The sequence below is a fragment of the Raphanus sativus genome, chromosome 5 (assembly GCF_000801105.2).
Source record: "Raphanus sativus cultivar WK10039 chromosome 5, ASM80110v3, whole genome shotgun sequence".
Taxonomy (NCBI): Eukaryota; Viridiplantae; Streptophyta; class Magnoliopsida; order Brassicales; family Brassicaceae; genus Raphanus; species Raphanus sativus.
In genome coordinates, this window is record NC_079515.1 from 1,736,433 (window position 1) to 1,753,334 (window position 16,902).

Genomic DNA, 16,902 nt, shown 5'->3' on the forward strand with positions numbered 1-16,902 from the left:
ATTTTTATTTATAATTTTACTGTAGTATAAAATTCTATTAATTAATATTGTTGTAATATGTTTTATATATGTTCTAGTTATTTATAAAAAAAAATATGAATCAACATTATTTATGACAAATATAAGGACTATATAATAAATTAAAAATAATTTTAAAGCTGGGTTTAAATTTTTTTTTGAAAATAACACTTTAAAACTTCAGATATAGAGTTTTTTTTTTTTTGAGATGCTCTTACTTGACTCCACAAATTCTGTTCCATTGATCAAGCATATCACTAGGCATTTTTCGTGTTTTGTTTTTATTCGTACGACATATAAAATAATTCATCATGAGGATACTCTAAGTTATGCACGATTAAATTTGTTATTACAAACCCTTTCACAAAAATGAACTTTGTAATTAACAATACAAGTTGTACCCTTTTTAGAAGAAGAGGGTATACTATCAAGCATTATGCTTGTAATAAGTACAAGCAAAATATTTTGTATAAAGCCACTTGGATCACTATAAGGTTGCTAAAAACAAATTTAATAGCAATTACGACATAAATATGTGTTTAAGTTGTCCCCGTAAGCGAAGCTTGTAATTCTTCCAGTGACTGTCCTTTGGTTTCCGGGACGAGAAACCAAATAAAAACCAATGATGCCCCTCCGACAACCCCAAAGATGTAAAATGTTCCTATTTATTATCATAAACAAAAAAGTAAGTATCATCGAAATTAAAATTTAACTAAGAAGACAAAAGAAGTCACAATTTCAAATAAAATAAGTTGATATGAACAGAAGAAACAAAAAAACCTCAACTACCTATTTTGCTCTTAATTTTATGTTTGGATTTGTTTTCAAAAGGTTAGGTGACTCTTAATATACTGTATTTTTGGTAAAGCCTTATTAAAATCAATTGAAAAAATAGTAGAGAAGATAAGGACCTTGTGCGCTCCATTCAAACATAAAGTTGAAAGCGTAACTCACGAACCACCCACTGGTCCATGAGGTTAATGCTACTATTGTCCCCGCTGAAACTTTAATATTGATTGGAAAAATCTGCAGAAACATGACAAAAGTTTTTTCTTGATAAATGACTACCATTTCACGTTGATTCTATAAATAAATATTACTTATATACCTCGGACATAATGACCCAGGGCAGCCCTCCCACACCGATGGCAAAACATCCAAAGTAGGCCTAGACAAAGATCAAAAATTTTGTTACCACAGATTCCTACCGAAGATATACTAAAAACGAATATAAATGAAATGAATGGTTATACCAGAATGAATATGAAGATGAACACACCAGTCAGTTCAGGAATAATATTCATTTCCTGTCCATCCCCAGAACAAACACCAAAATCTTTAAGAAATGTTTTTTAAATATACTATAAGCAGAAGAATGTAATAACGATAGTCATCACATTAATCGAACATAAAACAAAACAAGAGTAACCTGTAACGTGAAGCAGACCCCAATAAGCAAGGACGCAATGGAAACTCCAGCAGCAGAAACCTACAATTATTTATATGTGTATATGGATATGGTAGAAAGAAAATGGTAAGAATTAACTATCTATAATTTTAACCGGATATTTGTTCTAACCAATAGGAGTGGTCGTCTTCCCCATCTATCCACAAAAATTACAGCCAGCGAGGCTTTCGGGATCTACAAAGAGTAGAGAAGACAGCATAAAGGGTATAACCTAAATAGATTAAAGGATTTCTTAAAGGAAGGCAGTACAGTATATGGCACGCACCACGAACACACCAAATATCATGGACCCAATTGTCTCTGAAAATCCTGTAGATAAGAACTTTTTGGATATATCAGTATTTTATTAAATATTAGTACTAAGATTCATTGCTTGTGTGAAAGTAACAAATAATTATTCATAAGTAATCATAACTAAACAAAAGTCAGAGTTCGATATTCTAACCAGCTTTTCTAAATATAGTATTTGAATAATACGTGACTCCAGAAGCTCCAGATAATTGTTGTATCAACATTAAACCAATTCCAATCTGTAAACAAATAAATAGAAGTGGTACAGTTTATTATTTTCATCAATTGCAAAATTATTACATAGATTTATCCACTGTATTTCCATGTATGTTACCGTACCACAAGAGTTCTTCTATACTTCTTCTGAAACATGTCATAGAAACTCGACTTTGAATCTTCTTCAATCCTTTTAGTCATAACCTGAACATAAATATAACAAGCATATAATAATGGTTGCTTATAAAGAAAGTATATTGATAATATTAAAGTAGCTAATATTTATAAAGCATACTTGAATTTCAGCTGATTCAGCCGAAACATCAGCGTCTCTCCCTCTAAGCTGATGCAGAGAGTGTTCTACTTCTTTACCTGAGCCGACTTTAGCCTGAAAAAGCCAACGATAAATAAAGTAAATTGTAGATAATTGAATAAAAAGATTTGAATGTTTATAGTCAAATAAACATATTTTAGGAAAATACCAACCAGCCATCTTGGTGATTCCGGTATAAAGTATATACCGATCACTTGAATGAATAATGGGAGAGCACCTGAGCAGGAAAAGTAGAATTAACTAGATTAGTGTGGTCTTAATGTAATACTGAAATTTTGAAATAACAAAAAATACCATGCTAAGAGTATCTCCAACCCCACTCCATAATTTACTGCAAAATGGAGTGGGAAATGGAGTAATGAAGAAACAAAAAAAATAACTATTCCAAATATTGAGTAATGAGATTTTTGTTTCTTCATCACTCTACTTTCCACTTCATTTTGCAGTAAATTATGGAGTGGGATTGGAATAAAGTATTATTGTTATAAAAAATTGAGAAAAATCGCATAATAAACATTTAATGTGTTAACCATTGATATTTTAAAATCTTGAGATATTTCATAGGCATTTTAAACTTCTTTGACATATAAAACTTTGGATCCGGCAATAATATTCACGCCGCTATTTTCTAGGAGACAGAATCATCAACTGTGTTAACGAAACTGTAGATGCCGGTGTCGCGATTTTTAACTTTCCAATAAAAATAAAAATGTGTCATTTTGAATTAATGAATTATAAATGTGGATCTAAATTTAAAAAAAAAATTAAAAAATTTTTTAAAAAAAAAGACGACCAATCGATTCGGCAGAATTTAGAAATTACAGTTCTTTTTCTAAGAGATATAGAATTCAAAAGCGACAGTGAAATAAAGAAACATCTAAAATAGAGAGATATCTCACTGTTATCTTTGATTCTTGTATTTCGAAGAGAAAAACCTATAATTTCTAATTTCTCCCAAATCGATTTGGTCTAATTGCTTTAATTTTAATTCTATGTGTTAAAATTCATTAAGTCAAACAACACCATTTTATTTTTGTCGGAAAGTTAAAAATTCCGACACCAATACTATTTTTTTGTTAATGGAGTTAACTCTTCCATCTCCTAAAATGGTGGTGCACTGGTGCTGAAATTATTGTGAGATCCAGGGTTTTATACGCCAAAAAATCAACTTTGATGTTTAAACTGTTTATGAAATAGTTAGAGAGTTTAAAGTGTCGGTGGGTTGCCACCTTTGTTTATTATGCAATTTTCTAAAAAAATTGTAAATATCTTGCAACAATATTTTTCGTTACCTATAATAGCCAGGATCCGCCAATTAATAACAGTCCCAAAGAAATAAATAAAGGACAGTCCACAGCTTTGAAAAAGCTATAAAACCAAAAACAAATACTGTATTGGTTAGTTAGTTACAATAAAAATGTGAAACTTAACTATATTTAAGCAGACTTCGGAACCGTAGACTTTTGTTCTTAATATTCAAATATATAATCTCGTGTTGTTACCTGGTTCGAAGAAGTAAATGCACCACGAACATGTTTTGGAGTGATTTCCGCAATATAGACAGGCACCTTGTTCGGATATTAACAATGGTGTTATGAAAATGTGAACTAAAATAAATCAAATAAGAAATGAAATTAATATTTAACAACTTCTCAGTTACCACGTAGCTAATCAAGCCGACTCCTATGCCCAATGAAATTCTTCCTGCGTCCAGCCAGAAGGCATCCTTTTCGTTTCCGCATAATCACAAGATCTAATTTAGATGTGTAATACTTATAAACCATGAAACTAAAGTTGTTTTTTTGTTGCGGATAATACACCTTTGCGAAAGCAATGGACAGCCAACCAAAAATGCAGAGCAAGTCGCAGGCCCACATTGTCTTTTAATCATTGATCACCAAGAAAATAGTTTGAGAAACTAATAGTATATGATTTAAGAAAAATGTTAAGATAGTAAGTAATTACGCGTCGTCTGCCGAGGGTCATTGCCAGTTGACCGCTGCAAAAGGCTCCCAGTGCAGCTCCTAAATTCAGGAAGGACCCAAAGGCTGAAAACTGGAAAATATTAATAAGTAAAAAATTACTGAATTACCCCTCAAGAATTTTGGAGACTTTGGAAGATCCTCATAGTTATTTTGTTTGCTATATAGTGTTCTTGATGATTATACTGTACTTAGATATCAATATGATAATCTTAGTTACCTACCTGGTTTATGGCTTGAGGTCTATAGTTTACTAATCATGCCAGGAAAATTACAAGTAATTATTAACTCAACTTACTTTTGTGCCCAACTAATCGGGTATTTTGTTGTAATAAAGGCGTTTTAAAAGAGTGAGAGAAGATACATACTTCTGCAATAGAAAGGTCTAACTCTTCCATGATCTGAGACTCAGCGCCTGAAGTATAACCACCCTACAAGAAAATATTGTAGATTTAGATTTGATTAAAAGTAAAAGAAATTAAGAATAAAAGAACATATAGATTTAGATTTGATTAGCAGACAAGAAATTATTGGTAAAAATAATAATTGAGATTAAATAGAGACAGAAACTCACAGCAGAGCCAAAGCTGAAGGAGCTACAAACAGCGACAAAAGTGCTGAGGATTACACAAGTGGTAACACGAGGATCATCTCTGTCGTTTTGATGCCTTTGCTGAATAAGTCCTTCCTCCATGCTTCTTCTATCTTCTTCGACCACCATTCTCACAGATTAGTCTCTCCTCTCTCTTTCCTTCTTTCCAGAGATTTTCTTATTTTTTTAGTTTCTTTTCACAACATCCCCAAGAAATTTTCTTGTGTGTTGATGATATAAACAGATAAGAGTGAGAGACGTAGAGAAAAAGATAAAGAGAGATGTGGGTGTGTGGGGTCACTTGCGGGTTTCAAATTTTTGATTAGCACAACTGTGCTTGTTTTTTCTCATAGCACAAGTGTGCTTGTAACACGTCTCGTTTTTGTTACCCAAACCGTAATATTACTTTTTAGTACAGAATAAATTTGGGTTTGTCTGTACTTTTTATCGAGAAGGTAGGGGGCAGATTTGGGTGCATCAAAGTGAATTTAGCTCATTATATGTGCTGAATACAAGCTTTCTTTTGTTATTTTCCTCTATGATTTTTATTCATTACTAATAATATTTGGTAGGTCCGTAGGTATAGTGACGACAAAATAGGAGATAAAGTATTATATTTCTCAAAAAGATTGTCACGATTAAAACATATTAGAAAATAAAACTATATTTTTCTACAATGACATCATCAGGATATATGCTTCAGGTTTCTTCAATGAGATTCTCGGCTTAAGTTTACTTTTCCATCTTTTCGTTTTTCCATCTTTGTTGTTTCACTTGGTTCCCGAAGAATTGTGATCCTTTTCGGCTATTGGCTCTAGAAGAAATGTGTTTCTTTCCAGCTTGTGTAAAAAACTCTATGTTTATGAACTAATCCAATAAATAACAAAAAAGAATAAAACTTTATAGATAATTTAGTTGTACCAAAACAAAGAAATAAAATTTAAATAAGGACATTATTTCTTTTTTTTTTCCTTTATCAACTTACAGTTCGAAATAGTTATATTATATACTTATCCAAACTATTGACAGGATAAATATACGTTAAATATTAATTTATCTTTTGATAACAAAACCAAACAAAAATAATGTTAATTCCTCTTAATAACATACTGTTATTTTTACAAAAGAAAAAACATAATATTTTGTTAAAATGGATAGCTGATACAAAAAAAAAAAATTCCTTTTCCGATGGAAGGGAACGGACTCCTCCTTTAGAAAAAAGAGAAGCTGGATTCTTTCTTTTCCGCTGAGAAAAGATAAGCTGGGTTCCTCCAATCTAATTTGCTGTCAATCAAATTCAGAACACACATTATCAAACAAATCAGAAGGCCAACAAAAAATAAAGAAACAGATCAGAAGGAAGATAATGTGTGTATAATAGGAGGAGGAAGGAAAAACACTAAAATATAACTTCAATTATTGCATTGGTTGTCGTATTTTATATATCAATTATTTTGTACCAGATCATATGGTAGGAGCGTCCTATAAGAATTTGTTGACACGAATGACTGTTGACGACGGTGTATAGATAAACATTAAAGCATGGTGGACGAATGAGACATGTGTGAGACCCACGTTACGTTTTCATATGGTTAATTCACCCATCTATCACATTTTATGTAACTATATTAAAATTTGTGCATTCTCAGTAGCCGATTCTTTTTGTCCACACAATGTGATAAGAATTCTTAATATAATCTTCATCTAAGATAATATATAAACTAGATGATAATCCGTGCCATGCGCGGGGTGAGTTTTTTAAAATATGTTGTATTGAAATATTACAATTAGAATGCATCTTGTTATCAAGATTTTTTTTTACATTTGATTTGGGGTGGACATTCGGATACCATTTGGTTCAGTTTAGTTTAGTTCGGTTCAGTTATATTTCGATTTTTTGTGAGTTCGATCCGGTTCGGATCTGCGGGTTCGGTTTGGATTTGGACTTAGATAACTCATTTTATTTTTTAAAAAAATAAAATTCGTATATACTTTAAATTTCTCAAAATATAAAAAAAAATTATTTATAACATATAAATGTGTATAATGCAAGCTAAAATACTTAAACTTAACATAAAATTTGGTTAGCTTCAATATTCGGATAAGAAATCAATAGATATTTGAAGTATTGGTATTTTGAATATCATTTAACTATTTTAATCATGTATTTTTAACTATTTGTAAATATTTTCAAGTATTTTGGACAACTTAATAACATTTTATATATTTTTAATATTCTTGTAGATATTAAATTCTAAAAAAATTTAATATATTTAAGTATATAAATCTGGTTTCGATATATTCGATATCCGAAATATTTCGTTTCGGATCATGTTCTGTTCTAAAAAATATCATCTTAATAACATCTTACAATTTTTGGTAATTTATAGACGTTTTAAAAAATTCAAAATATAACATATATGAAAAATCTATTTTTTAAAATATGTTTAAGTGATTTTTTTATAATATTAATTAAAATAAAATGTAGAGGATACAATTTTTTTTATCAAATTTTTTTGATTTGTAATCATTAATTATCATATATACGTTAATCATATTAGGTAATTTCGTATCTTTTATTTAAGGAAATAAACTTACGTAGCTTTTATTTAAGGAAAGAATTTAAGACTATTAATTAATATGATAATTAGTTTAATAAAAAGTATAATATATATTTATATGGACCAACATATTTTTCTAATGATTTCTGAGAATCATCCTAGTGATGACACGTGGCTACAAAACATGTTGTAATGTTCCAGGATTAATATATAGGGGATACATATCATTGCAGGGATCCCATCAGTGCATAGAAGTTACTGCTGAGGTTGTCCATTTGTGAACATTGGTTCCTTTTGCGGTTCTTCATAAGTAGTGGACCCGGTTTAGTAAACATAACTAAAAATTTACCATAAATAAAACACAATTAAAACTTGGTTTTGTATCCACATCAATTTTCTTTTTGTAAACTGCATTCATCCACAGCAAAATTTCTCTTTGTAGGATCATTTTTGGATTAGGGCTGGACATTATTACTCATTACTCGTCTTAAACTAGTTATTTAATTTATACATATCTTGAAAATTCAAATATTCAGTGTTGTTAAGATAAATAACAAATCGAAATTTTTTATTACTTGTAAGACCAAGTCAAGTACCAAATATCAAAATTATTTTTACTATTTGAATTTTTATTTGCCTCGTTTTTGCCCCATTTTGCCATATTACTCGTTATTTATTACATGATATATTAAATAGTTGTTCAAATTTATCTTTTCTTTTACTTGCGATTAGGACTAGACACAAATGCTCATTTTATTTTTATAATTGTTATTTTTTGTGATTTTTATATTCATCGTCATCTAATTAAATATTAAACAGTAACAAATATTAAAAAATTAGCTATATGGTTTTTATTTATTTTTCTGAATACAGAGCTATATCAGTACAGTTATCATGCATGATTGGTTTAGTTACTTTTATTAAGTGTACTTTAGATTGTATGATTTTTTTGGTGTTAAACCCAATTAACTTTTAAATAGACTAAGATTAATGTTGTTAGTTATTATAATAAAGTGTTGTTAATTACTATAATAATAATAATATCTGTTTGGAATTGCTTAGATTAAGATTGGTTGAAATCTATATATATTAAGATTAATATTTTAAAATTTTATAGAAAAAAAGATGAAGTATTGATAGGTTTGGAGTTGAATAATCAAACCAAACATAAAATCTATTATATTTTGTAAATAATTTCTGTCTTTTATTCATCTTTATAAAAATTATACATAAAATAAATTTTACAATTAAACGAAAATATTAAGAAAATATCATATTAATAAAATATTTCAATTTATGTTATCTTAGTTATGTAACTATGTATAATATTTTTAGTTCATTAAATCTATTAATTTTTTTGTCGTCAAAGCTATTAATATATGTTAATTAAAAGATTTTTCTTATATATTTTACTAAAAATATTGGTTTATAGAAAACTTAAATTTAGTAATTTTAATATTTACAATTTTCTTTAACTAGTGTTTAAAAAATAATTTATTTTTAATATTATGTTTTTCTTTATTTTAATTTCCTTATTAGGAAATAAATTATATATAATATTACGTTTTGTAACATTTCATTTTCTAGATATGTTATGTGGAAACGAATTTAACAGAAATATATTTTAAAACTATTATCTAATTTTGAAAACTTATCTAAAAAAAATCCATTATGTTGTTTCGGATTATGTTTTAAAGGGGTATTATATATTTTTAAATAGAAATCCTATTATTTATGAAAATTCCTTTTTACGAAAAAAATATATAATATGACCACATTTTATATTTTATAAATATTACCTTTTTATGTATGTGAATTGAAAACCAATATAAAAAAGAAAAGCAAAGAAAAAATTGAAAGAACAGTTTTTTCAAAAAAATAAAAGAAAATTGTAACAATGACACTAATTATATTTTTATATTTATTAATAGTATCATTGTAATTAACTATTTTAAGAATCAACGTAAGAACGACTAGTAATAAACTGACTTTTAAACAATATTATAGAAATGATGTAATAAGCTAATTTCATGGGGAAATTTCAGTTATACCACAAGTAATATATAATAATTGACTGAAGTTACTTGTTGTCTGTTGATTTAAAAATGATTGTCAATATCGTACCAGTAATATGACAGAACGCGAGAATCATGAATCATCTGTCGCGGTGGTCTGTAAAATTATTCAGTATATATATATATATATATATATATTAGTAGTTTGGAGTAGCGACCTAGTGTTCCACACTGCTTGGAACATTGCCATCATTCGATGCAGAGTTTCAGCCAACTTTCTTTTTTGCTTATAATTCGATGCTATCTAAAGAAATGGGCCAAAAGGAAGCTTTTAAAAATAGCGAATTTGGGTTGTCAGGAAACAAAAGGATATCTGGTGATTGTCAAATAAGTTGAGTTTACATTTACGCAGGCCGAAAAATAAGATAAAGCCCATAAAGGACTCATTGTACCAACAAGCTTTTGTGGGCTAAAAATCTTGTAACTAGTTGGGGTAACCGAATCAATTTCGCTCAACGAACCACTTGGTGTTATACTGAAATATGGCCCATAATTTTAAATCCACGTTAAATTCCTTCGGTTTCAAAATATCTATGTTTTAAAATTTCTTTTGTTTCTAAAAATTTCATATTTTACATTTTTAATTTATGTAATAATACTGAATTATTAATTTCAAAGATATTAATATATTTACTGAATTTTGATCGGTTAAAAATCGCAGAAAATAGTTAAATACGAAAAATAATATATTTAAAATTTTCTGTATTTTCTTTAAAATTGTAAAAAAACTCTAAAACATGTTTTTCTGAAACAGAGGGAATATATATGATCACATAATCATGATTTATTTGCTAACAATTCCATTAAACTATAAAGATAATATATGCTGGAAATAAAAAAAATATCTTTGTATCAGCAACTTTAAAAAGAAAAAATGGTGGTAAATGTCACGTAGGATCTCTCTAGATTGACCTTTAAATGTCAGTCTTAAAATAACCAAAAACATATGATTAGTTGTAGTGGAGAAGGCGTGGAGAACATAGTATTTGATTAGTGTGTGAAACATTATTAATCTTTCTGTATAAACCGACAAAAATAATTCATATGTCCACTTCTCTGAATAAAACAAAACGAATAGATAATTTTATGATTTACAATATTAATTGTTTGACTTAACTGGCTTAAAATAACGTGCAAATTCACTTTCGAGGAAATTGAAACTCGTTTGTGCTAAGAAGCTTGAGCAAGAAGGTATTGCAGATAAAGTCTTCTTAGAGATTAACAAAAAAAAACCCTAGAAAATTGTTTCCATCATCATCCATGAGTCCGGACAACAAACTGCTTCCGAAGCGGATCATCCTCGTACGTCACGGCGAATCCGAAGGTAACCTCGACACGGCTGCGTACACGACGACGCCGGATCCCAAGATCCAGCTAACGGAATCCGGTTTGCTTCAGGCGCAAGAAGCCGGAGCTCGTCTCCACGCCTTGATCTCATCATCGAACCCTTCTTCGCCGGAGTGGCGCGTGTACTTCTACGTTTCGCCGTACGATCGGACGCGATCTACGCTCCGGGAGATCGGACGGTCGTTCTCGCGTCGCCGCGTGATCGGCGTTCGAGAGGAATGTCGGATCAGGGAACAGGACTTTGGGAATTTCCAGGTCGAGGAGAGGATGAGAGAGACGAAAGAGGACAGAGAGAGGTTTGGCCGGTTCTTCTACCGGTTCCCGGAGGGTGAATCCGCCGCCGACGTGTTTGATCGTGTCTCCAGTATGTCTTTCTTAACCCTGTTTGGTTAAATGATCTGATCTAATGATAATCTTTAGATGTGTTGCTGTTTATGTTTCATGTTATGTTAGGTTTCCGACCACAGTTTGAGTTTCATATATTACTGTAATGATTTTAGTTTGGTCTTTTTTTGTTGTTGCTTTTAAAAGGTTTTCTCGAGTCTCTATGGAGAGACATCGACATGAACAGACTACATATCAACCCATCACATGAGTTAAACTTTGTGATAGTCTCACACGGTTTAACATCGCGTGTCTTTCTGATGAAATGGTTCAAGTGGACCGTGGAACAGTTTGAGGCACTGAACAATCCAGGGAACAGCGAGATCAGAGTTATGGAGCTAGGACAGGGCGGTGACTACAGCTTGGCGATTCATCACACTGAGGAAGAGTTGGAGAAATGGGGTTTGTCTCCAGAGATGATCGCGGATCAGAAATGGCGTGTTAACGCGCATAAAGGCGAGTGGAAAGAAGATTGTAAATGGTATTTTGGTGATTTCTTTGATCATCTGGCTGATTCTGATAAAGAATGTGAGACCGAGGCGGCCACTGAAGAAGAAGAACAACAACATGAGGAGGTGGAAAACAATCTGCTAACGAACTCAGAAGATATCAATGAGGAGGAGTTATGCAATGGACAATGCAGCTGATGAGTTTACAGAACAAAAGATTTGAGATTTGATTTTGAAAATTTGTATACCACTTACTGATGAAGTTTTGTAGCTTTTGGTTTGTGGGAAAGTGTTGTACAAACCTGTGTGTGGTCTATAGATACACAGAAACATTACAGGAACTTTGAAGAAGATCCTTTTATTATGTCAAAGCATTTGTTTTTTGTGAAGGTTATTTTAAGGAATGCTCTGTTTTACACCAAAAGCCTCTAGAAGCATTTGATAAATATTCAGTTTACATAAAACTATATCAGATATGCGTCCATGTAATAAAGTAGTTCTAAAGATTCCATGACAAGGCCGTCTCAGAATATCTACCGGAGACAATGTGCTGTGCAACAAACCGGTTTGCAGCTTCAGTGTAATGAATTCCATCCCAGTTGACATATTTGGAACTATCATTACAAGCTCTGGCTGTTATTATTGTACCATCTGATGATTTCCCCGTAGAACCGCAGTTAACTTGATCATTGTAGTTCAGTGGTGGTCCTCCGGTTCCACAACATACCAATATCGAATGATCAAAACCTGTTATCATACCAAAAAAGAAGAGAGGTTAAATGGCACCTCTAGCTAGCTAGCAGCTATTCATCTAAATAAATACTATACTTAATATAGACCGTAATTGGAGTGATTCAGGATGAGGTCGGATTTGATCGAGAAGATATCAACGTATGTGAAATGAGAGTCAGGATATTGTTGAGGGAGTTGTCTGAAAAGACCATGAAGCTGTGAATTGAAGAGCTTAGCAGCTTGGTTATGGTCACTGACACAACCTAACTCATCAAGTTTTGATTTGTCTCTCCCAAATAGTGACACAACCTGAGCTATACACCCAAGTGGTCCTGTGTTGTGTATCCAAAAGTTTCTTGCACCTTCTGCGTATAATCTCTAGCAAACAAAACAAAAGTTACATAATTTTTGTTTTGTTTTATTAAGACTGAAAGCAAAGACTCGTCATGTAAATGCTGACCTTTATTCCATCTTGAAATATATCTATGATTGTAGGAATGAGACCAACAACTTGATCTAGTGTCTTGTTGTAAAATGCGCCAGCGAGATCATTTTGTCCGATATCAAACATATACAATCCATTTTTGAAATAATATTCGGACGGTAAGTATTTTTCGAGATCTTCATCTGAAAAAAGAATATAAAATCATTGGTATATCTACATGATTCAAACATGTCTATAGACAATGTTGATTAATATTGGATATATTATCACTTGTTTAATTATTTAATTACCTTGCTGTAACAATTGTAGGACTTTGGATTTAAATGTGACGAACTGAGAGACTTGAACACCAAGACCAAAAGGGCTAATGGATGCAGCATTTGCCTTCTGAATCGTTGATCCACCCGCCGCAAAATTGCAGCCTCTCCGGTAACTTTGTGTGCTCACCGTATCCAAATAAGGCCTCAAATAAGGCCGGTTAATAGCTTCCACTACATAAAATTATACAAACAATCGTATAATCAGAATTTTATAAGTAGAAAACTGTGTGCAGTACAAAAATACAAAAAAAAATTAAAGAATAATGATTTTGGAAAAGAATAATTACTAAGAAAGTCCACGATGAGACGTCCATTACAGAATCTTCCGGACGATGGAGGTTTGAAGAAGTAGGATTGTCCATATGAAGGTTGGAGACGGAAGCCAAGACCAGAGCTGAGTTCTCCGGTGTCGGAGTTAGAGTCTCCAAAGTTGAAAACCGCCGGAAAATCAGGAGAAATAGGAAAAGAACTGGTGACAGGAAGAATAGCATGAAAGATGGTTACTGATAACAACGTGAAGATAGAGCGAGAAAGGGTTTCCATGGCTCAATGTATTGTTGGTTCTTCTCCTTCATACATATTATACTTATATATATATATATATATACTAGTAGGATACACATGCATTTGTATGTATAAGTTAGATAAACGTACTCATGTACTGTATATAGTTTAATAAAAGTAGAACGGAGTTTGCTTGGAAATATGGAAAGAAACAAAATGATTGTGTTCCTCCCGTGACACCTTTTTACAGAAAATTTGGGGGTTTATGGAGTCACATTAATCTCACTATGTGTGGTTAGACTTAGAGACGACTTTGTTCAGTACTATGAATTCATTTTCCAAGAAAAATGTGAGTATTATCAATGTACAACTAAGTATATCTCATTTATATAGGGAACGTATTATATATAACTTGATACAAAGTCTATACATACCTCCATAATTAACTGAAAATAATTTGAAGGGTGGGAACTTAATGTTTTTTTTTTCTTGCTAAACGAGTAGTCGAGAAATAGTAGTTATATTAGATCAGTTGTTCTGATTAAGTCATTATTTTTTGTGTAGTGATGGACTGACAAGACATGATGCACATTATGAATCTGCAATAATATGACTTGAATCTAAAGGCTTATTTTCTAGTTTTATCACCGAAACTATTTCATTTGTTTACCATCATGCGAGAGTGACGTGAAAGACTCGACATAGTGTCTATAATGGACGTGCTTGTTATGCCCATTAATCCTAACAAGCCCACATGTCCTTCTCCGTATGTTTCGAAATCAGTTTTTAGCTCGGTACGTACGCAGTCTTTAGTAACTTTTGAAATTTAGCATCCTCTATTGTTCTGCACCTGATTTATCATTGACTAAGTTTAAACAGTATTATTTTCATAAAATCTTTGTATATAGGGATCTCTTATTTTTAACTCATAGCTAAAGTTCTTGATGAAATATTCAGGGACCTTACTTAACCATAAAACAAATGGATCTTTAATCACACTCCTATATCCTATTCTCTTTTGTTACAAGAATAAGGCTTCGTCTGTACTAATACCCACATATACCAAGAACCCTGCAAAAAAATGAAGTTGCTAAATGCATCTATCTGAGCGTATTATTATTAAACCAAACATTATTGTTTATGATTTAATCATGAGCTTAGCAAATACAAATAATATTAAAAAGTTTCCATCTTTCACATGGTTCAGTTGGGCTTTACCGTGGTTTAGGATTTGAACACGAGGAAACATAGTCACAAAAAAAGCATTCAACTTAGCATAATTCACATGGTTTTGAAGGGAAAAGGTTTATTTCTTTTCAGATTTTATCAAGACTGTGTACAAACACGTAGGTAGTTAAGTTTCTCGACTGGTATAGTAAAGAAGTGAGTACTATCTTTACTTCTTGAAAGTCCTTAGTGACAACTCAGTCTGAATAATCTATCTTATTAAAACAGAAACATTACAACTTTTTCTAGGTAAATTTTAAAGGTGGACCTCTTATATTTAAATTAAACATCTAATCTCTTATTTATAATACATACCTTATAAGGCTTCCACATGTAACTATACGTGGATTTAATACGTACCATTATTACATCTCGATTTATATACTAAGAATATAATACGTACCATTACTCTGAAACTAAATCTTACTTTTAGATATAATATATAGATATATAGATATCATTCCTCTGGAATACTATATAGATACCATTCCTCTGAAATACGTACCATAATCCCTGCCATGATCATATACATATGAATCGTCACATACATAGAAATTGGATACTAATATATCTGATCAACTCAAATGTGCAACCATAATCCCTGCCATATACAAATTAGACATAGTATTCGTAATAAAACTATGATGCGCACACTCATCCAGCTACTTAAGATTGGTCCACATTGCAATTATATTTAATCATCCATTTTTCCATATTCCAATTATATATTGCAATATGGAAAAAAAATCATCTAAAGATTGGTCCATATTGTTCCTTTAAAAATCGAATCTCTCAGTTCTAAAATATACATTAAATAATATTTTATAGCAAAACCACTTCTCCAATTTGATTTAACATACCTACAATACCGGATTTACTAATATCGCAAGTTTTAAAAATCGGTTATGAAAAACCACTTCTCCAAATTGATTTAACATGCCTGCTATATCGGATTTAATAATATCGCAAGTTTTAAACATCGGTTATGGAAAATATTATTCTCCAAGTTTATTCTATCAAACCTAAAATCTAGGAAACAATAAAATCGATGTTCTGCTATATTACTATGGTTAATGTAATTGATTAGCTAATATTCCTTTCCTTTAAAAATACAGTCAATATTCTTTTATAGAAAAATCATTTTTCCAAGTTGTTAAAATAATCAGTTATGGAAAATCCCCTTCTCCGAGTATATTTTACCCAAGCTAAAATCTAGGAGTCGATCAACTTGTGATATTTTGTATTTATTATGGTTGATTTAATTGAATGTGAAATATTCTTTTTGACCTCACAAAAATTTGTCCATAAATACTCGATGTCCTATTCACCATACAACATTCACAAAAACTCCCAATTAAACACAATGTCGAAACATAGCACTTTAGTTATGATAGATGGTGTGAAACCTTTAAGAAACAATTGGAAAATTTGAGTAAAAGTTCTTCATTGTTGGAAACAAAACACCGGTTTTGGAGGTGACACATTTGAGTGCATCCTCGCAGATGAATCTGTACTTACATTTGTTTCAACTTTTATAAGTTTATTTCTATTCTATTGGTTTATAAACACAAGTTTTTTTCTGTTTTATAGGGTGTAAAGATTGTAGCTGCGTGCCAAATGAACCAGATTTATCGTATGCAACGTGATTTACCAGTTGAAAAGTGGATATCTTCGTGTCCTTCGAAAAGATGATATCTTCGTTCTCAGCTGTCTTCATAACCCGGAGCATTTATCTGAGTGTTTTATTAAGAGAAGAACAAAAAAAAAATATGATACCAGTTCTGGAATTGCATGTCGACGATCTATCAAGGTTATGGCTAAACACTAAACTACTCTTACAAACATCAGATCTATCATCAGAAGAGAGAGAAATAGAACTATCACAAAACGTAAACTATTGAAATTTAAAACTTTAACAAACAATAAAGTTTTTATAAAAAAACAACAATAAGGATTC

The 16,902-nt window shown here is 31.1% G+C and overlaps 3 protein-coding genes across 4 annotated transcripts; 1 reads left to right on the forward strand and 2 right to left on the reverse strand.

The window, feature by feature from the left end:
* Positions 1-334: 334 nt before the first annotated feature.
* Positions 335-5,196, reverse strand: LOC108863404 (sugar transporter ERD6-like 11). Of its 2 annotated transcripts, none has more exons than XM_018637818.2 (18): positions 4,884-5,196; positions 4,678-4,740; positions 4,293-4,382; positions 4,148-4,207; positions 3,988-4,053; positions 3,830-3,895; positions 3,620-3,695; positions 2,480-2,544; positions 2,289-2,381; positions 2,117-2,197; positions 1,932-2,016; positions 1,752-1,795; positions 1,598-1,660; positions 1,448-1,507; positions 1,272-1,325; positions 1,127-1,186; positions 930-1,044; positions 335-679 (listed from the first exon to the last, which is right to left on the reverse strand). In XM_018637818.2, the coding sequence occupies exons 1-18, from the start codon at positions 5,028-5,030 to the stop codon at positions 558-560; spliced, it is 1,410 nt and encodes a 469-aa protein (XP_018493320.1). In that variant the 5' UTR covers positions 5,031-5,196; the 3' UTR covers positions 335-557. The 2 variants fall into 2 exon arrangements, with proteins under 2 accessions (XP_018493320.1, XP_056841944.1); XM_056985964.1 differs by having other exon boundaries at positions 4,293-4,375; positions 4,884-4,947.
* A 5,472-nt stretch (positions 5,197-10,668) lies between these two features.
* On the forward strand, positions 10,669-12,121 carry LOC108805390 (phosphoglycerate mutase-like protein AT74). The gene is made up of 2 exons (XM_018577426.2): positions 10,669-11,248; positions 11,416-12,121. Exons 1-2 carry the CDS (start codon positions 10,798-10,800, stop codon positions 11,913-11,915), a joined length of 951 nt encoding a protein of 316 aa, XP_018432928.2. The 5' UTR covers positions 10,669-10,797; the 3' UTR covers positions 11,916-12,121.
* A 7-nt stretch (positions 12,122-12,128) lies between these two features.
* On the reverse strand, positions 12,129-13,822 carry LOC108805388 (GDSL esterase/lipase At3g05180). Its single transcript, XM_018577425.2, has 5 exons — positions 13,502-13,822; positions 13,185-13,385; positions 12,910-13,076; positions 12,557-12,827; positions 12,129-12,464 (listed from the first exon to the last, which is right to left on the reverse strand). The coding sequence occupies exons 1-5, from the start codon at positions 13,755-13,757 to the stop codon at positions 12,217-12,219; spliced, it is 1,143 nt and encodes a 380-aa protein (XP_018432927.1). The 5' UTR covers positions 13,758-13,822; the 3' UTR covers positions 12,129-12,216.
* Between the last annotated feature and the right edge of the window lie 3,080 nt (positions 13,823-16,902).